The sequence below is a fragment of the Sturnira hondurensis genome, unplaced genomic scaffold (assembly GCF_014824575.4).
Source record: "Sturnira hondurensis isolate 20B ecotype Veracruz unplaced genomic scaffold, ASM1482457v3 Scaffold0022908, whole genome shotgun sequence".
NCBI classification, from domain to species: domain Eukaryota; kingdom Metazoa; phylum Chordata; class Mammalia; order Chiroptera; family Phyllostomidae; genus Sturnira; species Sturnira hondurensis.
The window spans coordinates 4,393,133-4,416,687 of NW_028095539.1; the positions used below are offsets into that span (position 1 = coordinate 4,393,133).

A 23,555-nucleotide genomic window follows, 5' to 3' on the forward strand; every position below is an offset into this window, starting at 1 on the left:
AGGGAATTCAGGTAAGCCCTCTTCCGATTGCTTCTGACTTCCCGGTGAAATGGGAGGCAACAGTGTATATTAAAGAAAGAAGAGCTCTCTAGCTTTATTCCTAATCACTAAAAACTGGTGAACAAAGAGTGGTATGTCCATGCTGTGGAATACTATGCAGCAATAAAAAGGAATGAACTGCTGATCCATCTGACATGGATGAACCTCAGATGGCTGATGCTGAAAAAAGCCCGTCTCCAAAGTTTATGCCCTGTTGTAGCTTCTTTAGTAAAAGTCTTATCTTTGCCTTAGTCAAACCCTGTCCACTGTTTCTGTATATCGAGGTTAACACACCTCTGAATGGCCTCTTTTCAGTCCCCTCCTTCTAAAAATGTACCCACCCCGAAGAAAGCAACTAATCTTAACTCTTCTGTAGTCGTCCCCTCTTTCCTTCTCCGACCTTCATTTAACCTTCCTTATGTTCCCTCCTTAAATTCAAATACATTTTAAAAAACTGCAAAAACGGTTACTGTCTGGAGCATTTGAGGTTTTGCTCGATGTCCTCAGTCTGGCGTATGTCCTCAGTTTTGGCTCAGATAAACTCTCATAGAAATCCTCTACAGGTTTGGACATCTCAATGACATCAAGTTCCCAGCGACAGAGCAGTCGCTGACCCCCAGAGGTACGTCATGACTACGTGGGGGAGGGCTGAATTAGGAGATGACTGAGTGTCATTTTAATCCCCATTCTGTAAAAATTAATATAAATGGAGCCACTTAAAAATGGAATCAGATGCCCTGGCTGGTGTGGCTCAATGGATTGAGCGTTGGCCTTGGGAACCAAAGGGTTGCTGGTTCGATTCCCAGTCAGGGCATACGCCTGGGTTGCGGGCCAGGTCCCCAGTTGGGGGCACATGGGAAAGCAACCACACCCTGAGGTTTCCCTCTCTTCCTCCCTTTCTCTAAAAGTAAATAAAATCTTTAAAAAATAAAAATAAGCCCTGGCTGGCATAGCTCAGTGGATTGAGCGCAGGTCTGCGAACCACACGATCGAGGTTCAATTCCCAGTCAGGGCACACGCCTGGGTTGCAGGCCAGTTCCCAGCAGGGGACTCACGAGAGGCAACCATACATTGACACTTCTCTCCTTCTCTCCTTCCCTTCCCCTCTAAAGATAAATAAATAAAATCTTTAAAAAATAAAATAATAAAAAATAAAAATAAGACAAAATAGCCAAAATGTCTGTTGGCTGCCAGAACCGCAGCTGCCATTGCAGAGGAGCTGCCTTGCAGGCCTCGCCCCTCAAACCCCGGGATGGTGACACCGGGCAGAGCAACCTTTGGCCCAGGCCCAGGGAAACATTATGTCCAAAACCACTGTTTGCCGAGACAACCTTGGAAGCAGGCATCAGGACTACCAGACAAAAAAACAAACATTCCTTAGAATTAACATCCATACATTAGCTGATCTGCACATATAGAAATGCCTTCCTACCGTGGATGCAGTTGTTCCCCTTCGCTTTGTCAAATACCCCCTGCTTTCTTTTTTAATCTTTTCCCACTTGCCTTCTAATCAGAACACTATTTGGGTTTCCACTTTCCCGAATAAACCCTGGTGGTCTTTCACTTTGGCCTTTTATTTCTAGGTTAACAGGCCTCACAGAGATCGAATCACTCAGGCCAATCAGGGTTTGTGCTCAGGCCCTTCTGCCACCAGAGCCCAGCTCCATGCACGGCTGAGGGGCTGCATGCCTCCTCCCCAGGGCACCCTGGTGCCCATGCCAGCCGGCCAGGCAACTGGCCGACTGGCCAACGTGGAAGCCTGGGGTTTTGTAGAAGAAATTGCTAGTGTTCCTGCGAGCGCGCCTGGTGCACAGAAAGAATTAGTTGCATCTTCTCTGGCTTTAAAAAAAGTCTTTCTTGAAATAACCCAACAGTTTAACAAATTTTAAAGCTCAAATTTTAAAACTCAGGTTGCTTACACTCTAGTACCATTTAGCGATTATTGTTTATTTCTAACCTTTTCAAGGTTAGAGACGCCTACCAAGGAAAACACTTTACAGTCCCAAGGGACTTGGGGTGGTTTTCCCAGCAGACTGACGCTGCGTGTTGACCGAATATTTTGGCCCTGACTGAAGGGCCCCCCAGCACCCCCAACCCTGAGATCATGATAGGCCACTCTGACCCCTCTTTTATGATCTGTGTCGGTAAGGACTCCAGATGACCTTATGTGACTACTGTGTGCCCCGCGTTCCAGGTCCCTAATTTTTCCGGGTGAGGTTTGCAAACCCCCCATCCCAGCCGCGGTTGGATCCCACTTATCCCAGTATCGCCTGACTTTGTTCTGAATTGTCTGCCTGTGGAAATATGGAAATACGCATTTTCGTACGTTTCCTATCTAACAAGGCTACAACCCTTTGATGGGATTTGGTCATGCACATCTCCCCTGGCTCCAAGGTCTCAATGGGGAACTTACTGGGGACACACCAGGACACAGCTGGACTGGGCCTAGGTTCCACTGAGGTCAAGATAGGGAGGTCATGGCTAATAGGGATTAAGAGCATGGGCTCTGGAGCCAGATTACCATTCAAATCCAACCTTGACTGGCTGAGGCCTGGGCAAGTATCACCTTCTTCGTGCCTCAGTTTCCCCATCTGTAAAATGTGGTTAAATTCCCTGGGAATTCTAGTGGGAGGGAGGGTAGTGGAAAAGGGGGCGGCAGGCAGTGAATTGCCTTGAGGCAGCCCAGGTGGCGCAGTGCCTGCTCGTGTGTGCACCTCGCCGCCCTGAGTGGGGAGGACGGGTCAGAGGTCACCTCTGGGGCAGGGGAGCTGGAGGTGTGCCAGCACCGCTGGTGTCCTGGGCAGCTGCCTGCTCAGAACTCATAAGGGGACAGGTCCTCTGGAGTCGCAGATGTATGTTCTCTGTGCACAATTCCACTTGTTAAAGAAAAACTAACCATGTGGGTTCACTCACACACACACACAGGTAGAAGAAACACGGTTTCCCCTCCACACACAATACTTCTGACATCTAACAATGGTGTTTTCCACACCAAGCAATTCTGTGGTTCTCAGGGGGCCCAGACTGGGTGTCCAGCATTTTGACTCGAATCTGACACGGCCTGGGGTTAGCAGAGATTCCACAGGTGAAGGTTCAGGTGTAATCACAAGGCCCAGGTGGCTACCCCTGCTGCTGACCCCGCTGACCGACTGGCTAAGAGGACACGGCCCCAGAACAGGTACATGGAAGGGATGCGCAGGGCCGGGAGGGAGAGGTGCGGGGCTCCCACGAGCTGCTCTCCACGTGCACCACCCTCCCAGCACCCAGTGTAACACCACCCAGAGGCTCTCCAGACCCCACCGCTCAGGTCTCGGGGCCCCACTCCTGACCTGTCAGAGTCCAAGAATTAGGGTTAGAATCTGGATTCTCAAAGTTCTCTCCAAGTGCTTGTTTTTTAAGTGGACTTTTCTTTTTAGTAACAGTTGTCTGGAGAAAACCCTGAGATGATAGTACACAGAATTCTCAAACTCAGCACCCAACTTCCCATGTTCTTGTATTTTATTAACACCTTCCATTAGCGTATCTGTTACAATCAATAAGCCATCACTGACTGATACATTAACTGAAGTCCCGAGATTACTTCAACTTCCTCTGTTTTCACCTAAGGTCCTTCTCGGTTCCAGGACCCTGGATTACATCTAGTTGTCACACCTCTTTAGGCTCCTTGGACTTTACCACCTTTGATGACCATGACAGTTTTCAGGACCAGTCAGGTATTTTGCAGGACAACCCACCCCAGAACCCGGGGTCCTTCTCATGGTTAAGACAGGGGTTGTGGGTTATTGGGAGGAAGACCTCAGAGGCACAGGGCCATTTTTGTCACATCGTATCAAGGATACACACTAGCAACATGACATTGCTAGTATCACTGTTGATGTTGACCTTGAAGGCCTGGCTGAAGCTGTGTTTGTCCAGTTCCCAACTCATTTTACACCGGAGAAATGAGGTATAAGGCAGAGAAAGCCTGACTCTCACTGTGGCCACCCCTTAAGGTCACTGTTCAGAAGGGCAGCCACAAGCAGCAGACTGAGGCGAAATGACAAGCAACTGACCGTGACTCCATCTGACCCCACGACCACCCCACAAGGTAGGGAGGTGGGCAAAGCCATCACCCCCATGTTACGGATGAGGGGGCTGAGCTGGCGCAGCCCTACAGCCAGGGGCACACACTCACTTGGCTTTGCTCTGAGCTGCAGCTGCCCCAGAGTGTAGGTGCAGAAGCCCTGGTGACTGCAGCCTTCTCTCCCACGATGACAGCAGGGACAAGGGACAGGCAGTGCTTTCTGCAGGCCCAAACCAGAGTCCTAGCCAGAGGCCAGCTTGCTCCTTCTAGTCCACGTGGGAAATACTCACATGCCTAGAGGTTAAGACAAGCAAACCAAAAGAAAAAATACACAGGAGCCAAGGTGTTCAACGTCTAGAAAAAAGGGCTAAAAAAAGGAGAGCTGGGGCTGACTTTTTCCCCTTAAATGTGTGGTTGCCTCTCACACACCCCCTACTGGGGACCTGGCCTGCAACCCAGGCATGTGCCCTGACTGGGAATCAAACTTGTGACCCTTTGGTTCACAAGCTGGTGTTCAATCCACTGAGCCACACCAGCCAGGGCCGGGTTGACTTTTTGAGGGCTGAGAATAGATCCTTTTGGCCCTATATATGCCAGTTATTTAAGTAGTCCCTCACTAATGGATGGTAACTACATTCCCATCTGTAACTACTTACAATGTAGCTACGAAAACATGTATCTGTAACTTTCTGCAACCTAAGCTAGATTCCTGAAACGCTTAACTGCTGAGTCATAAGGCAATAGTTTGAATTTTTTTCCAAACCTCCCACCCACTCCAATAGTTTGAATTTTGATAAACACTTACCAAAAGCTTATAGTTGCATACTCCTGCTATTACTGAACTGTACCCAGAATCGATTTGGGTTGTCTCCTGAAGTATGAATTCAGTCAGGGACACCGGTAATGAGATTTATTCAGCCCTACAGAGGGCGGAAACTCAGGATCAGAACCAGAACCAGAGCCACGCCTTCTAGGGAGTGCTCAGGCTTTCTACTGGGTCAGAGGGTGGGAGCAGGCTCTTGCATTTTGGTGTTTCCATGACTACAGTGTGCTGATGAACGGTCCTAATTTTCTCCCTGCGGGTGCACCCTGGTCTTGTTTTTCTCCTTCTTTAAGCCCTTGAATAAGCTCAATGAAAGATGGCTGTTTATCTTGTGTTTCTTAGGAGTCTCAGGCTTGTAGCCAGCTTCCAGGTTCCCCCCTCCTCCGCCCTCCCCCCCCTCCCCCCGGGACCTGCGGTACCCCACAATTGCCACAAGTATCAAAGGAAGTTCTCAGACCAGGGAGATTTTAGCTGTGTGTTCTCTGGTCCGGAAGAAGAGGTACGACCCATTTGCTCTCAGGTGTCCTTGATTAGGGGAAGTAAGGTCTTGCAATTTATGTATGAACAGGCCGTATGTGGCATGGCTCACTGTTTGGCCTTGTTGGATTTTCTTGTCTCAATTTCCCATTTCCACCCACCTGGGAGTCCCCCCAGTGTCTCCCTGCCCTGCCGCACCTCTGACAGCAGAGACTGCCCATCTCCTCCCGCTGTCCATGCAGGATGTCACCTTCTCACCGCTTTTCTCTGAAGGAGAAGTCGTCTTCCATTCATCTGGAGGTCCTTCATTACTAGAAAGGCTGGGCATCATTTCTGGCTTACCGGCCACTTGGATCTCTTTTCATATTTTTACAGTCTGTGTCCTTTGCCCAATGTTCTTGTCATCTTTCCTGTTTTCTAAGAGCTCTTTACGTGTTACGGGTATTAGTTCTTCGCTAAACACACTGCCAACATTTGTACATCTTTTCCTCCTTTTCAGCTGAGTCAAGTCTCTTCTCTTGCAGCTTCTGAGTTTCATGTCACATACAGCGGAGCTTCACCTACTTTCTGCACAGTCATCTGTTCTGGCTCCGGAACAACTCTTATCTTCCTCCATCCGCTGCCTCACCAGCGGTCCAGCCTTTCAAGGTAGAGCTCGGCCCCTCACGGTCCCACTGCCAGCCTGGACCAGCAGGGAGCTGCTGGGCGCCCGGCCCCAGCCTCAAGCTCTTCTCCAGCTCTGCTCCCACCCGGGGGGCTGCAGCCTGGATAGCATCCTGGATGCTGTGTAGGTCCCACTGGGTCCTCAGGAGGGCGTCGTCCAGGGTGAAGAAGCCGTCGCGCGTACGCCGCACCTGGGTGCAGACAGCAGTGGTCTTCAGCTCCAGGCCGATTTCGTGCACCAGCCTCCGCAGGTGCTTCTGCGTCTCATGCATGCACTGCACCTCTGCCAGGGACACGCAATGACAGACACGGTGGTCAGGAGCACAGCCGCTGGTGTCTGCTGGCCTAGACCCGCACCCCTTGGCACCTCCAGACTGTGAAATAACCTTAGCAAGTCACTGTAGGGCTTTGCTATTCAAAGTGTAGCCTAAAGGCCACCCCGTAAGTGCTGTGGGAATCTGCCTTGTACGAAGACCCCCAGGTGATGTGTGTGTGGGTTAAGGTCAAAGCGTTGCTGACTTGGTTTGCTCATCTGCAAAATGGGTGGTTACGAGGAGTCTAAGGGGTAGTTTATACTGTAAGGTCCTTAGCATGAGAAGAGTCTTGGTCAGTGCCCAAGAAATAGAGTCTGACCATGTGACCAACAGAGAAGGCGGTGGTGGCGGCTGGGCTGGGTGGGATGGGGCGGGGACAGAGGGTGTGCGGATGCTGTCTGATGCCCGTATCACCTTGACAGACTGGTGGCTCTGGAAGTGAGCTACTACATAGAACCTTTGCTTGTTACGTGCTGGCTTCAGAGGGTGACCTGGCAGGAGCGAGGGCAGCATTTGTTCTGCATGTCTGTGATCAGCCAAGTGCAGCCCAGGGCTGAGAAGCAAGTTGGTCCCTGCTGCCTCGGCCAGTGGAGATCGGGGCTGGCCTGCACTGGCCTTTGCAAGGGTATTCTGCCATGACTCTCCAGCCCCAGGAGTCCCATCTCCTTGTTCCAAGTGCCCAGGGCAACTTACCTAGGAGGAATCCTGGAGGGGCAAAGTGGAGGCATCGGATGCCAGCTATCAGCATCGGGGACTTATTCATGGGCCGGATCAAGCCTCTCACGGCCAACTCATAGGCCTCCTGGGTCTGCAGATCAAGGTTGGAGTGCCTGGGGATCAGAAGGCAGGCAGCTGAGCTGACTGCCCACTCCTGACAGATGCCTTTCCTGAAGCTCCTCATCCGCCCGACCTCGCCTGCCCTTCCAGGAGCCTTTTCAGCAGCCATTTCCTGTCCCTTCCAGTCCGGGAATGTGGTCTGCCTCCCCTGCACGCTCTCCCTGACTTCCAGAGCCACACACATGCTGGCTGCTCCTGCACCGGCTGTGCCATAATGCTGCGGGTCCCTGGCTTTCCTCTCCATACACACCCCAGGAGGGCAGCTGGCGTTTCGTTCCCTCGGTTTCCCCATGGGCTGGCCCAAGACCTGACACAGGGGCATTTCTGTTCGCTGTAGAAGGAATGAATGGCTCATGCCTGATTTCAGGCTCCAGAAAGACTCCTGGAATCTGCCCCAGGTGGGCGGAGCCTCTGGTAGCCCTGTGGTGCCTCTCGCCGTTTTCCAGCACCTCCTGGGAGGCCCCACTTACATCACCAGGGCCTTCTGATGGGAGCCTTGGATGAGGGCCAGGATGCGGTCCAGCTTCTCCCTGGTTACATGGTCTGAAAGCCAGAGGACAGTGAGTGCACAGGTGCCCGCTGAGGCCAGACAGCAGCAAACTGACAAGCCCCTCCCCAAACCAGCCCATCCTTGCAATCTGAAGGGATTCCTGGAGCATCTTCTGGTCCCAGGGTCCCACCTGGGGGTTGAGAGGCCTTTGAGAATCATGAAAGTTCAGGCCCCTCTTCTCAGAAAGATGCGGGTAAACTCAGCACTTTAAGGACATTTTCACTGGACTCACAGACTCCAGGGTAAAAACATTTTCATCTAAAAACGAAGCTCAAAGATGTAATGTGATTTTTGCCTAATATTCCGAGCCAGGCCCCCTGTGCCCCAGAGTCCAGGGCTTTTCATGCCAGGAACCCCGAGAGGGCAGGTGCCATCTGTCCAAATGCAGAAACAGGCGGTAAAGTGGGAGCAGCTCTGCCTGCTGGTGCCACCGTGTGACTGTGGGGCAGGCAGCAGCAAGGCATGGGGACACACAGTCTGCTGGCGGGCTGATCTGTGGTCCAGCTGGGGCAGGTGCCAACTTATGGCTCCAAAGGTTAGGGCGCAGGTGTGGGGGCCGAAGCCTTGCCAGCTAGGTTGGGTGTAGGCCTCCCGTCCTTTCTGCCCGGCTTCATTCATGCTGCACCTGGGATGCACCTGCCACTGCCTTCTCCCCTCACTTCCTGCCAGCGCAAACGCTGCCTCCTTCAGGAAGCCCCCCCCTGCAGCATGCTGCTTACTCCTCCTGGCTCTGCCGCTCTGCACCTGGGCCTCTTTCCCACCATTTAGTTTTCTCTCGTTTTTACCCTATTTTTTAACTATGTAATTGATATGTAAGTGTTCTTTAAGAAATTCAGATCAGCGCCAACAAGTATCTCCTTCTCCAGATTCTGGCTTCCTCCCCTCTCAGAAGTGCCAACTTGGTAGTTGTCTTTACACGTGTTTTGGATGCTGGCACACCTACACACACACATACACGGTGTAGCCTCGCCGTGTTCTTAGTCTTCTCTAGAAGATGTAGAGGAGTGTTTTTCTCCTTGGGAGACTCTGAGTTCATTGAGATTGGGGACCCCCTCTGATTTACCCTATCTTCCCATTGCCTGGACATGACTGGTGCCCAAACACATGGGCAAATAGATGCAACACACTGCGTGGGAAGTGTTCGAGCGCGGGGAGAGACAGGAGTGAAGAACGGGCCATGCGGCCACTCACCCCCATCCACGCATTCACCCGCTCACATCACCCCCACCCATTCCCAGTCCACCCCCATCTATCCCTCGCACACACACCCCTATATGATAGGCCTCTCCCACACCCCAGGCCCTGAGATGTGTGTGTGGTCACAGGCAACAAATTACATGAGAGTCTCTGCTCTCATGGGTGAGGCCGGTCAGGAGGCGGCTAATTGCTAAGGGCTGGCCGATTACTACTCTGAAGAGCCCGTCCAGTCTAAGTCTAGGGGCGGGAGAAGCTTTCCTGGGAGGTGACATTTAAGCCATGTGAGAAGGCACAGGGGGCACAGAGCGTTCCTGGAAGACAGAACATGTCCAAAGCCCCCGAGTCTCAGAGTAACCATGAAGGTGGGGTGAGAAGTCAATGGAAAACAAATCTGAGGGCGGCCACAGCTGCACCTCCCACCACCCTGGGCTCCCATCGGCTCTCACCATACGTTGTCTTCTCCACCAGCCGCCCGTCCTCACAGAAGTCGTCTGTGGCTTTGCCCAGGAGGCCGCGGACTGTGTAATCCTGTGAGGACGGGGCGGGAAGATCCAGCTGTATCTGTGCTCCAAGCCTCAGTGCTGAGGGAGGAGGTGCCAGACCGAGGCTACGGTGGGGGGTTCTCAGGTCTTCCCACAGGGAGCTCAGCCCCCGCCCGGCTTCCCTACTGCCCCCAGGGAAGGGCACTGGACCTTCCACTGACGGTCAGGACCAGCAGCCCTCGAAGGGTGCTGATGGACATTCTGCAACCACCCCTGCCTCCGCACCTCTCCACGCCAGGCAAACCCGACAACTTATCACGGCGGGCCCCTCAGAGCATGCCGCTGGCTTCCCTTCACCTCTCTATGATCTGTGCCTCTGCCACAGATTGGACGACGACACAGATGAGGACAACGGTGACAGTGATGAAGTGTTCACGTGCCAATCACGGCGCTGTGCGACGTGTCACACTGACTCCATCTGCAGTGAGCCCATGCAGAGGAGGCACTATCCTGGCTCCCGCTTAGGTGTTCGGTAACCCACCGCGGGCCCACGGGCAGCGGAGGGAGAAGCGGTTTTGGCTCCGAATTAGTGTTCTTAGCCATTTTAAAAACACAGGCCCTCTAATGGGACCCCCTAGCCCCTGTGATGTGCCCTTCTCAGACTTGGGGAGAGAGTGGTGTCACGGTCAAGCTCAGGTGTCGGAAAGATCCAGGTTCCAATTCCAGCTGTCCCTTTCAAGCTATACAACCCTGAGCAAGTGACCACCTCTGAGATCTCTCACCTGTAAAATAGGTTAACAACAGACCCCACTTTGCTGGGAAGTTGTGAGGCATCCACGAAGGAGTCCACGTACAGTCCTGGGCATAAAGCAGCCAGCGTGCAATGATGCCAGCAGCCACTACTGCATTACCATTGCATGGACCAGGAAACAAGGCTTCCTGACGGCCTGGGGGGTCCCAAGGGCATTCTCTCAGTTTCAGAATCCTGCCAGTGACCCCCAGGGAAAGGACCAGAGGCTAAGCAGGCTGTCCCCAGTGCCCCGCCCCCCATACCTTGGTGAGGTGAGCGTTGTACATATCGGTAAGAAGGCTGCATCCGCGTCCCACGCCGAGCACTGAAAGGCACCCAGGCTCATCTCAGCCTGGCTCCCCACCTCCCGTTTCCCTGGGACCCCCAGCTCCCATACCTGCCACCAGAATATCCCCCCTCCAGTGCTGCTAAAGCCAGCAAGGGGGCAAGGAAAGCTTCTACAGGGAGCGAGTGAGCTCCTCTGGGTATATCTGAAAATGCAGATTTCTGGGCCCCACCCAAATGCACCGACTCTGACTCCTGGTGGTGGTGGGGGGGGGCACGGATGCTTCGAGAGCTCCCCACAGAATTCTGATGCATTCAAAAGAATGCATCAGACCACCGGACCGGTCACACAGACCTGTACTGTACTTGGGGGTGGCTCTAAGCATGTCCCTCAGCCTCCCTGGGCCTCAGGCTCCCCGTCAGTGAACTGGGGATCAAAACATCGTTTGATCCCTGTAGTGCTGTGAAGACCGAGGCAATGCGCAAGCAGCAGTCTGCACAAAGGAAGGGCCCTGTAAACAGGGGCATTGTGGCTGCTCCCTGCCCTCCCCTGGCTCTGTTTGTCCCTCTGGCTGAAGGAGAGAATGGCCCTCCATTCACTCCCAGAGAGGGAGGGGATATGAGATCATGTCTGCCGGCCAGGACTCCAGGAAGCGAGACAAGGGGACTGTGACTGTCGCATTTGGAGGATGTGGACACCGCCTGACCACACAGATGGCTCATGACTCAGGGCTTTGTGTGTCCAGCTTCAGTGACACCCAGACCTTGGCTAGTGGGGCCACAGTCACATGCTCTGTTACCCCATGCAGGCTAGGACAGTTTCCCCTCTCTGGACCAGGGACATTCACTAGCCATGTGACCCAGAATAAGTCAACTAAGCTTGTGGAAGCTTACCTTCTCCCATAAAATCATACAGTATCTACCGAGTAAAGTTACCATGGTGAATACATGTGCACAAATGGCTTCGTATCACGTCACACACAAGGACGCTGATAAAGGTGGGCAACTGTGACTTCCACCCTTCCGCCAGCTGATCGGACTTGGGGCAGGAATCAAGGGAGAGCACTGGTGGGAAATGGCTGACACGCTGGAGGTGGGCTGGGCTCCCAGCATTTCCCCAATCCTCCCCCCATGCTCCATCACTGCACCCCCCGGCTCGCCACAGCACCTACCAAGCACCCCAGAGGCCTGGACATCCAGCCGGTGTCCCACGCCAACCTTCAGGCTGGTGAATGCTGGTCCACGTACTAGAAAGAAGCAAATGAGATCCCTTTCCTCAACAAACGAGGATGGCTCTGGGCTGTGTGATGACCTCATTCCTAGAATGGAGCCTCATGGAGACCAGACCAGGACCAGGTTGGCCTTTCAGGCTTCTCCTCCATGGAATCTGGGGCCTAGAACCATTTTTTTCAGTTCCCTGGGCACAGAGAAAGGGCAACCTAAGATACCTGGGTACTCTACCAATCACCATTCCTTCAGTGGACTGGGCATAACAATGGGAATCAAGACTGTAGGGTTCCCTACTCAGCACCTGCAGGCGAGTCCTGGCCATGCTCCCAGCGAGGAAATAGGAGGCTCTGAGCTCCTTAAGGCAGGGCCTGGGTTTGTGTGTTCACAGCTCTACCTCCAGAACCCAGAACTCACTAGCTGCTCAGAAAATAACAACTGAAAAATGAAGGAGCCATCCAAATACACGCATTAAAATATGTGTAGTTTTTTGTGTGTATCAACTTTGTTTATCAAAAAAGCTGCTAAAAACAGAGCGAGTGCTGGAATACACCAGAAACATTCACGCCTCTGTAGTTCAGGAGGAATCTCAGGAGAGGGACCGGGGTGGCAAAAGAGCCGACTGCACCCAGGCTGCGTTACTGAATGGAAACACACAGCCTCAGTTTCCCCATCTGAGAAGCGAAAATCGGATTCACTTCATAGGACTGTGGTGAAGGTTCAATGAAACGGTACCTGGAAAAAGCTTAACACAGTATCTAGTACAAAGTAGATCCTTAATACATCGTACTTGTTTTTATGACACTGTAGAGTCACTGAATGTCGGTTTAAGGCGTTTAGAGGTTTTTGGTCAAGCCCCTTGGTCCTCCCATAGCCTCCTGACTCTTACCTCCTTAGGACTTCTACCTCAAGGGTCTCAGTTCCCGCCTGGAGTCCCAGAATAGTAAAGGGATCCGCAAATTATACAGTCCACAGGCAAAACCCTGTTTTCATAATGGCCCACAAGTTAAATTTTTTCCCATTTTTCCAATGGTTCAAAAAAAATCTAGTAAATACTAGTTTGTGATATATAACAATTACATGAAGTTCAAAAAAATTATTTAAATCTCAGTGTCCATAAGTGAACTTTTATTGAAACACAGCTAGGCTCGTTACTCTTACATATTGTTTACAGCTGCTTTGCACTGCAATGGCAGAACTGAGCCTGCAAAGCTGAAAGCATTCACTCCCTGGGAAATTTGCACATTTCTTGTCAAATACTTCATCTCCACCGTGTGGCCCTTCAAAGGCCTGGGACAGGAGTTTGAGCACTGACGACGACACTGACTCTGGGCAGAGTTCTTGGAAAGAGACACCATCAATGTGCCTTACCCAGCGGATGGTTGGCAAGGGCGGGCACACTGGTGGCTGTGCGGGTCAGCTCCTTCTCTTCGCTGCCTTCCACAGGGCCCAGCAGGAAACGAACACGCTGTTCAGGGGCAGGAGGCTTCCCAGAATTGAGACCTAAGCATACACAGGGTAAAGGACATCTTGTCCATTCTGTCCGATCACCTGGGGGAGGAGGGCCAAGGGAGTATGGAGATGCAGGAGACAGCAAAGGGCCCGCGGCGAACAGAATAGCAAGTAGTTAGGAAAAAAACTTGAGTTCAAATTCTGACTCTATTCCTTATTAACTGCCTATAACAACAGACAATGAGTCTGTTTACCCACTTGAATACAAAGGAAAGTGAAGAGTCATAGAGTACAGCATACATGATTAGGAAAACGCTGTGCCCAGGCGACTGGGTCACGTGACTTTATTTTGCTTCAGGATCAGAGGAAGAAATGGACTCCCGGGAGAACGGGAGCCGCGGCTCGTGGGTCGGGCTACGGGCACTCACCCTTCAGAAGCTGCATCTCCACAGCGTCCCGCAGGTGCTTCCAGTGCAGCCCCGGGGGCTTGTAGGTCGCAAAGAGCCCATGCAACCGCGCCAGGCCAGCGGACCCCATGTCCGGGGCCTGCAGTCCGGGCTGGCGGTCAAGCCAGGCGCACGGAAGTGCCGTACAGTCCCTCAGCCAAACAGAGTCCTTCCCGCGAGCGCCGTCATGCGTCGCAACCGGAAATGGTTCTCCTCTTATTATCCTCGGGGGAAAGGTGCTAGGGCAAAGGAAGGACGATCCGGCGTTGAGCCCCAATGGTGGTGGGGCTTACTTAATGACCGTTTCTGGGGGTGAAGTGAAATGGGGAGAATTTTACATCGGTAGGGTAGGTGGCAGACCTTCTCATACATAGTGATAGGGCCCTTCCCTGCCCGTGCTACGATTTCCCTCCCCGCCCCCAAAAGGCCCGACTCAGAGCAATAGGGGTCGAAGTCATTTGATTTGACCTCTCCGGCGTTCCGTCGCGGGAGAGGTTTGAGCGTCCATCCAGCCCCGCGCGTCCTTCCGCGGCTGTTGAGACCTGCCTCCAGTCCTGACGGTCTTGCTGTGGGGGTCCATGCGACCCCTCCGCGTGCTCCAGGGTCTCCTTGGGCCTGCTGCAGGCAAGTGGCGGAGGCGGGAAAGGAGTCCGGCGCTCCGACCCTCGCACACAAGCTTTTGATCGCGGCTTTTTTCTTGCCCGGCAGGTGTGCCCTTCCGAACCGCGAGCCATGGCACCGGCCTGCTCTACCCCGACCACATCCCCACCTCCCCGCTGCAGAAGGCGCTGTTGGCCGCCGGCTCTGCCGGAATGGCTCTCTGCAACCCGTATCGCCACGGTAAGGCTGCCCGCGCCCCGCGCTCCCGTGGGTACCCTTGCCTTGGGGGTCCCGACTCCTGTCTGGGCTTCCATTTCATATGGGTAACTGGAGAATAGACTAGGTCAGCATACCCAAACCTGGCTGTACCTCATAATTACCTGGAGCATTCATAGGAGTGCAGATGCCTGGGTCCCATCCTAAACTCAGTCTTTATCTGTCAGGTATGAAGAAGGGTGGGTGGAAGGGGCTTGAAATCTGAGCTTCTGCCTTTTGAAACTACTTCGCGGGGTATTCTGTCATCCAGCCACCATGAGAACCTCTGGACTAAATGGATGATTTATAAGCACGCACTGAATGTTAACATTCCGCCAGAAATTAAACTTTATAAGGTCAGAGACCGTGATGACCGTGCTGATCCTGTGTACTGGCAGAATTTTGGATAGTGCTTTGCCGGTAATAAATACTCAATAAATGTTTGGTGGGTGTATGACCAGAACATCCTAGGGTTCTATGATGCCTTTCTCATCCCTCCTAGGCTTCTTAAGTTTGAGGAGTATAGTTACTCCTTCTAATACAAACAATAGTGCTAACTGATTGCTGAGCACATTCTGGCGGCTCACTGTGCTGTTTTATATTCATAATATTTTTGACTTCTCACATGAACTCTGTTAGAAAGGTGTTATCTGCACCTCACAAACTAGGACACTGAAAGTTGGAAACATGAAGCAGTTTGCACAAGGTCACCTAGACAGTGGCCACACCTGGGCCCCAAACCCAGAACTCTGGTAACAGGGATTGTACCTGTGAATGGGGACATCACATCGTGCTGTGATAAGGGATGGGAAAATTATCTGAAACCTCTTGAGAGCACTGTGCTCACCAGAGCCACCCCATCCTAGTAGGTTAATGACGTTAATATTATAACTATAGCTATATTGAGCCTGAACTGTGTGCAGAGTGATTGCTAAGTGTTTGACATGAATTCTCACAACTAAGAGGTGGATCTTATCCCTGTCTTAGCGTTTGGAAGTTAAGACTCAGATCAGGGCAAGTAACTGACCAACAAGCACAGCCTACCTTTGTCCCAATGTCTTTCCTTTCAGACATGGTTGCAGTTCTAGGGGAGACCACAGGGCGCCGTGCCCTGAAGGTCCTCAGGGACCAGATGAAGAGGGACCCAGAGGGTGCCCAGATCCTGCAGTAGGTCTCGGCTCTGTCTCGGGGGGTGGGAGTGTTCTGTGGGGATCCTGCTGTCTCTGGAGTCACATCGGGTCAGTCCTGTTCCTCTAGTGGTGGCCACACAGGCTGGGTGCTGCCCGGCTCCAGGGATGCCATTCATGTAGACACTACAATGACCCATAGGTAGTGCCGTGTTGTGGCCTCAGCCCAGTTCCAGCCACGGGGCTCTGTACCTTCCCTGAGCACCCATATACATGCTGGCTATACCCCCATCCCCTTCTGCAGTGCCCTTTGTGAGTACCCTGATTACACCTGAGGCCTGCCTGCCCAGACTGTACACCGGTGGGCAGGAACCATGACCTTAGCTTGTGGTAGTCTCCTCAGTCCCCGCCACCTAAGAGATGCTCCATCAGGACTCGTGGCCCAGTTGCTGCTCTGCCCCTTCACCTGTTGCAACCTTGTTCTGGCTGAACCTTTCACCTACCTTTGCTGGACCCTCCCAATACCTAAGTCCTGCCTTGTGCCTTGCAGGGAGCGTCCCCGGATCTCTCTGTCCACCCTTGACCTGGGCAAGCTGCAGAGCCTGCCTGAGGGCTCCCTCGGTCGCGAGTATCTTCGTTTCCTGGATGTGAATGTGAGTTTCCAAGTTCTGTGCCTGTGGCCATCACTGGAAGGTCAGATGAGTGGCATGGAGTGATAGTGCCAGGAAGGCAGAGCCCTGAGCTGCCACCGTGGGCAGGAGTGATTTTTAGTCTCTTGTGCCAAGGCTTTGTCATTCTCTGTGGGGTAGGTAGATGGGATGGTAACCGCTCCAGGTGATAACTCTGGCCTGTGCTTATTAACCTCTTGCTGCATCCCAGGTGCCAGGCTCATACATGATCTTGCCGAATCTTCCCAATGACCCTGTCACAGTGTCTCACTATTTATTATCCCCTTTAATGGATGGAAGTGAGGCCCAAGGAGTAGAGTGCCTCGCTGACTTCACACAGCCAGTGTTAATGGCAGCAGTGTGCACACCCAGGTCATGCTGTTAACTGCTGCACCGTGTCCCCTGTGCCAGACACCACGCTTGCCCTTGACTGTGACAAACTGTGGCACTGTCCAGCTCCTGAGGGAGAGGAGGGTCCCAGTTACTGAGGAACTGGTTTATTTGTTTAGTGTCTGGCATGTCATCCATTGTTCCAGGTCCTGGGGACATGATGGTGAACTAAGCAGACAAGGTCCCTGCCCGTAGGAAGCTAATATTGTGGCTGGGGAGGTAGCTGGTGTCGTAAAAGGAAGAAACTGCCATATAAAAACTCAGACAAATATTTACTGAGTAATTAGCACTTACCAGACACTGTTCATAGCAGTTACTACGCAGTGAACAAAACCAGCGAAGGGCCTGCCCGTGAGCTCCCATTCTAGAAGACCGTGCTGTGAGGACCCGGTCCCCATGAGAGAGGACAAGGGTGATGGTGGTGGGTGCCACCTTAGATAAGGTGGCGGCTGTGGTGGCCCCTCTGAGGAGACTTAGGGGAGGAGGACAAGCCAGCCCTGAGGGGAGACGGGAGAGACATGCTGAGCAGAGCGACTGGCACGGGTACAAGGCCCTGAGTGCCTGAGGAGAGAGAAACTGACCGACGTGGCAGCAGAGGAGAGCGTCAGAGGAGGCGGCCATTGGGCTCCGGGGCCAGCGGGCCAGGCCTGGTCAGCCTTGGGAGGGAGTCTGTATTTTGCAATAGGAGCAGTAGAAAGCTGTGGAGGATTTCAAGCAGGAGAGTAACACCTGATTCATAGGATACAGCTAGATACCTTCCTCATCCCCTCCCCACCTGCCAACACAGGCACATCCCAACAAAGGACCCCCGAAGTGGCATCCAGCCCAGCTGCGGAGCCCGCAGGCTGGGGGCGGTGAAGGAGTGAGCGAAGGTTTCTTTGACCCTGGCTTTCGCATCCTCGGCACTGTTGACTTGTGGGCTGAAAATTTCTTTCCTGTGGGGAGGGCTGTCCTGTGCCTGGCCGGATGTTTTAGCAGCATCTGGGCCCCTACCCACCAGATAACAGCACCCCCCCCCCTTAGTTGTAATACCCACAAATGTCCCCAGCTAAGAACCACTGCCCTGGAAGGTTACTGTCCCTGAAAAAATAACCTGCCCCCACACATTCCTGCCCCTGCCCTATTTCATACCATCTTCCTCCAGTTTTGCCAGCATGCAAATTATTTCATCAGTGGGAAACCTACCAGGGTGACCTGCCTCTGAAGGGAGGAGCAACCTTCCTCTGAACTTCACCTAGAGCCTTTTATCCTGTTACTATGGAGGGGATGGGACTGGCAGGGCCTCCCTGGGCAGTTTGCCGGTCACAGCCCGAGTCGGGGCAGCCGCCCCAGAGGTTGTGACACTGCCGGATGGAAGTCACAGCCCTCGGTGGGTAGGTGGGACGCCTTGTACCGGCAGAGATTCAGATCAAGGTTCAGCATGAGGCCGCCCTCCCCAAGGTGGACATCGGTAGGGAATATGTTCATCCTTGTGGCTTCAAGATTCCAGGCATTGACGCCCTGGCTGGTGTGGCTCAGTAGACTGAGCGCCGGCCTGTGAATCGAAAGGCTGCTGGATCGATTCCCAGTCAGGGTACAGGCCTGGGTTTCGCGAGAGGGAACTGCACACTAATGTTTATGTTCCTCTCCCTCTCTTTTTCCTTCCCTTCTTCTCTCTCTAAAAATAAATAAAAATTTTTAAAGAAGATTACAGGCATGAGCTTTGGAGTTCAGAGTAGCTTGAGTTGAGTAAGAAAAAAGAGAGAGAGAGTAGCTTCGGTTTGGATCCTGCCTCTTCTCAGTGTGGTGGCACTGGGGGAGTCACTTGGCCTCTCTGAGGCTCAGACTCCTTATCTGAGGAGAAGGGACCTGATGTTTATGCTGCAGGGCACTGACAGGCCTTAGCAATAATGGGTGTTACAGCTCTTGGCTTTGGAATCCAGCGAACTGTTCAAATTCCAGCTCAGCCATGTGATTAGCTGTGTGGTCCTGGCAAGTTACTTTCTCTCTCCGAGCCTCACTCTCCTCCTCTGCATCTGAAGTTCATTATAGTACCTGCCCCCTGCGTGGTCAGGAGGATGAAGTGTAATTTATGTAAAGGACATCTTACAGTGCAGGCACATAGTAGGGACTCAGTAAGTACAGCTGCTATTACTGTGCTCGCCTACAGCTTCACACAGCAAGTACAACGATGCAGAAGACATTAGGACCCAGTGAGGCCTGAGGCAGACCATGACACTGAGCCAGCAGCCCCAGAGCAGTGAAGACATCACACCCCTCAGCCTCTGGACAGGCTGAGGCCGCGCTTCGAGACAGGAACTCCGGACCATTCCTTCCCACCCTGTCTGCTGTGGGCCACCGAGGACTAAGAAAGGCAGGGGGTGGGCAACGTGGCAGTCAGCATTCCTGCCTGGGGTCAGAAAAGTGCCTGGGACTGGCCTTTTACCCATGCATTCCAGAGACGCTTCGTCAGGCAGACCCCAAGGATAAAACAGTGAGCAAAACAGCCCGCCCTCCCGTGCACAGACAGGCTGCTGCAGCCCTGTTCATGGAAAATGAATGCAAGCCCCATAGGACACTTAAAGTCTGCTCCTAGCTACTTTGATAAAGCAAGAAGAAACAAGTGGAATTCATTTGAATAATGTTTAACCCAGTGCATCTAAAATATCATTTCAAAAACATGTAGTCAATGTTTTTTTAGTTTTTGAGAGTTGACATTTTTCTCCTGCTAAGTCCTTGAAATCCAGTATTTTTCATGTATGGCGCATCTCAGTTGGAACTTGTCACATTTCAAGGCTCAGTGACCACTTGTGGCGCGTGGTGCTGCAGCGGACAGCCTGGGTCTGGGGGAGGGACACCAACAAGCACGTGCATCAGACATCACGACACAAGTGAGTTGAGTGCTGCGGGCAGGTGCAGGCCGCTCCAGCGTCTGGAGCGCGGGCCTGGCCTGTCTGAAGGTTAGGGACAGTCTCCTGTGGAGGGTGCACTTAAGCCAAGTCATAAAGGATGAACAGGAATTCTCAAGGTGAAGATGAGGGTGGTGGGAGAGAGCACCCTGGGACCTTCCCAAGGCACCCTAGGGTCCTTAATTCATGCTATGGATCTTTTTTTAAAGATTTTATTTATTTATCTTTAGGAGAGAAGGGAAGGAGAGAGGGAGAGAAATATCGATGTATGGTTGCCTCTCGTGCGTCCCCTGCTGGGAACTGGCCTGTAACCCAGACGTGTGCCCTGACTGGGAATCGAACCGCGATCCTTTGGTTTGCAGGCCCACGCTCAATCCACTGAGCTACACCAGCCAGGGGCTATGGATCTTTTTACTTGATATCTAATTGTGTTTAAAAAACAAAACATGAAGTTTCTCATCCATTTCTAAATGGACATCTCAAAAGTATTGAGTATCCTCTGGCTGTTGTGAAGCCAACCTCCAGAGCTCTTTCATCCTGTAAAGCGGAAGGTGTACCTCTGAAACAACTCCCACTGCCCCCTCCGGGGGCTGCTTCAACCAAGGAGTCCCACAGGCCCAGACACTACATGGGAGCCGGCATAGGTGGCGGAGGGGTCGTCAGTGCCGCCGCACTCCCTGCTGAGGACCCCCCAGTCAGCAGGTGCAGGCAGACGCAGAGTCCCTGGGGGGTGTGGGGGGGCGAGTTTGGTGGGAGTGGTTGACAGAGTCAAGGAGAGGCTGGCAGTTGGGCCTGGGGACTGTGAGGGGGGGTCTAGGGGAGGCTCGTGGTTGTCAGAGGGTCTCCCCAGATACCCGAGCGCCCACTCGATTCGTGGATGATGAGGAGCTAGCCTACGTGAACCAGCGGTACCGGGAAGTACACGACATGCTCCACACCCTGCTGGGGATGCCCACCAACATCCTGGGTGAGTGCAGCCTCGCCAGCCGCAGGGGGTGGGTGGGGAGAGAGTGCATCAACAGGCCTGTCCCCTGGGGTCTGTGTTCAGGGCCAGGGCAGGGCTTACTTACCCCTGCCCCGCACCAGATAGCTGGCTCGGTGCCTCATTTTCCGCTTCACCCAGACGTGATGGCAGCGTCTGTGCCACCCTCCTGCCTCTCGCAGCCCCTGCACAGACAGCAGCACCCAAGCATCAGGGCGCCCTCTTCCAGCACCTCGGAAACCCCTGAGGCCTGTGGGAGCTGGCCTGGCTGTAGAGTCCTCTGCATCCTGGCCCCACGCTTCCTCTTCAGCCCTTCCTTCCTCTGACACTGGGACCCTCTCCTCCACTCCAAGCCACATGCCCCAGGGCACAGCACAGAGCAGACTGGGCATGGCTGACCCCTGGTAGAGAAGACACACCTTAGAGACAAGCAGGTGCCTCACTGCTCAACGCCCTGAGCGCCGCCACTGGCTTCTCTTCCTGGCCCTTGCTCACCTCCCACCCCATCCCCCACCTTGTCCCCAGGGGAGATCGTGGTAAAGTGGTTTGAAGCTGTCCAGACTGGCCTGCCCATGTGCATCCTGGGTGCGCTCTTCGGACCAGTACGCCTCCATGCCCGGTAAGTTCTTAAGTGGTGGGGGGCCTCGGGGTCCAGGGAGACCTCACAGGGGCCAGGGCTCCAGGCCACGGGAGAGCACTCGGCCTTCCTCAGCAGCCCCCATGGCCCCCGGCAAACCCGGATGGGAAGAATGGGGCAGAGAGGTGACACTGGCCTGGCACAGGGTTCTCTGGGCAACAGAGGAGGCCTGGACGTCTCCTGGGACCCTGGGGTCTCTTGGGCCAGGCTTCAGTGCCAGGTCAGAATGACGCAGTCGTGGCTGCAGGGCGATCTAGCGTTAGTTTCTGACGTTAGGTGGACGCGTGGCTTTGGGTGTGGGAGTCACACTGCACTGAGCTTCTGCTTCCTCACTCAAAAATCGGCGTGGATAACTACCTCCCTCTTGGGTCTGTGTGAAGACTTCCTGAGAAAATGTGTGTCGCTGCAGGGCACGCAGCGTGCCCGGCCCTCAGCGCCTTCTGTGTCCTTCTCCCCCCACTGCCCACAGGCACCTGCAAGCACTGGTCTCGGAGCTGATCCCGTGGGCAGTTCAGAATGGGCGACGAGCCCCGTGTGTCCTCAACCTGTACTATGAGCGGCGCTGGGAGCAGCCCCTGGTGGCCCTGCGGAAGGAGCTGGGCATCACGAGCCCCCCAGGGCACATCAAGGGCCTGGCCTAGGCCCTGAGCTGCTGAGCCAGGAGGGCCCGGCCTGGCTCCACACCCACTTCCCCGGGGGCAGAGAACTCATTGCCACACCTTTGTTCCTTGTCTTGAACACTGACCCTTTATCAGAATTTGTCATAACCACTGCCGAGTGGCTTTGAGGGCCCATCCAATAGGGAGCAGGTAGTGCAGGGGGACGCACAGGGCGCCTGAAGCCGCCCAGAGAGAACCGCACATGTACAGGAACCAGCCCTCCCAGCTGTCTCTGGTCCACACCCGTGTCCTAGACCTCCCCTGCCAGCCAGGGCGGGCTGGGTGTCCTCCCAGGGGAGGCCCATACCCAATTCTAGAGGCTGAGAAGAGGCGGGGCAGTGGAGGGAGGAGCCTCCACTGTCCAGAGGAAGGCTCCCATCTGCTGTGTGCCTGCATCTCTTGCCCCTGCCCAGTGCCGGCTGACTGGCAGCCTCAGGCCTGCAGGCCCTGAGAGGACACACCCCCTCCAGCCTGCCCTTCAGTTGCTCACCCCACGTCTGGTCCAGAGTTGGGCAAGAGGATTCACACTTCCAACTCTACGGCTTTCCAGCAGCGGGACTCAGAGTGAGGCCCCTCCCCTCAGCCCATTGCATCAGTGAGAGGGAGGGAAGACGGCATCCACCTCCTCCGGTTATTGTGGCGGTTTCCTGAGGTGATGCTGAGTAGAAGGACTAACCCAAGAGGCAGGGGCGACTGTCTGTGTTCTCAGGTGGGAGAGGCAGCTGCCAGCCAGCAGGTCATTGCAGATCAACAGCCAGGCGTTTTCCTTGGATCAGAGATGAGTGGGGCAGACGGGGAAGGATTGTGGAAGAACCTCTTGCACAAAACACCCAAACCCTGTAGTTTTGGGTGGATAAGACAACAAAAGCCTGGAGATGGGCAGGGAGTTCCCTGGAGTAACTAGTACACAGGTCGCAAGGCCTCCTGCTTGCTTTCCCGGTACCTGGGTTTTCCTGTGGGTAATAACAGCCACAGGCTGTTTAGAACTGTACTGTGTGCCAGCCACAGGCTGTTTAGAACTGTACTGTGTGCCAAGCACTTAGGTGCATTACCACATTGACACCAGCTATCAAGGGAGGTGGTGCTGTTGCGTGTCACTAACTAGACAACAGCAGAGCTGGGCCTGGGGGCAGGGCCTCAGCCCTGCTTGTGCCTGCCCCATCCCCACCCAGGGCGGCCCCCAGTGGTAGAGGGAGGGTGTGGGAGGTGGGAGGCTGACCTTGGAACCGTGGCCTTTCCCAAAAGGGCAGCCTTTCCCTGAATCTCTGAATTTCTGCAGAAGGAGGAGGGGGTCGGTGTGCACGCCTTGTACCTCATCGATCTTTGCAGTACAGGCCACCTTTCCAGAGCTACCAGTTGTTTCCGTGGCTTCCCAGGGTCCCAGGCACCCCTGTCCCCAGGTCAGTAAAAGTCAGCGGTGCCAAGGTCAGGGGAGAAAGGTCAGACTCAGCCTCTGCCCAGCCTGGTAGCCCACCTGCCCCAGCCACTTGGTACCTGCATAACCCTGGGCTTCTGCAGCGCTCATGGTGGGCACTGGGGGTCAGGATTAGCTGGGCTGGAGTCCTGTGTCCACAGCATAGGGTGGCCTTTTTGTCACCAGCTCAAGAAAAACTGCTGGCAGTAGGTGCCACTTACTGAGTTTCTACACAGCCTGCGAGGCCCTGTCAGCGTCTGCCTGGAAGCTTCATTCACCCCAATAAACCA

At 53.9% G+C, this 23,555-nt stretch overlaps 2 protein-coding genes and 1 long non-coding RNA gene across 3 annotated transcripts; 1 reads left to right on the forward strand and 2 right to left on the reverse strand.

Moving 5' to 3' along the window:
• Positions 1-1,228: 1,228 nt before the first annotated feature.
• LOC118980224 (uncharacterized) lies at positions 1,229-23,320 on the reverse strand. The gene is made up of 3 exons (XR_005065067.1): positions 22,688-23,320; positions 18,833-18,834; positions 1,229-1,241 (listed from the first exon to the last, which is right to left on the reverse strand). It is a non-coding gene; the product is annotated as an uncharacterized LOC118980224 (long non-coding RNA).
• Positions 5,005-13,784, reverse strand: TRUB2 (TruB pseudouridine synthase family member 2). The gene is made up of 8 exons (XM_037036717.1): positions 13,628-13,784; positions 13,119-13,250; positions 11,693-11,767; positions 10,499-10,560; positions 9,410-9,491; positions 7,687-7,759; positions 7,073-7,209; positions 5,005-6,348 (listed from the first exon to the last, which is right to left on the reverse strand). The coding sequence occupies exons 1-8, from the start codon at positions 13,734-13,736 to the stop codon at positions 6,005-6,007; spliced, it is 1,014 nt and encodes a 337-aa protein (XP_036892612.1). The 5' UTR covers positions 13,737-13,784; the 3' UTR covers positions 5,005-6,004.
• COQ4 (coenzyme Q4) lies at positions 14,134-22,672 on the forward strand. Its single transcript, XM_037036718.1, has 7 exons — positions 14,134-14,269; positions 14,354-14,485; positions 15,571-15,667; positions 16,178-16,280; positions 20,411-20,540; positions 21,081-21,174; positions 21,662-22,672. Exons 1-7 carry the CDS (start codon positions 14,224-14,226, stop codon positions 21,831-21,833), a joined length of 774 nt encoding a protein of 257 aa, XP_036892613.1. The 5' UTR covers positions 14,134-14,223; the 3' UTR covers positions 21,834-22,672.
• Positions 23,321-23,555: the final 235 nt, after the last annotated feature.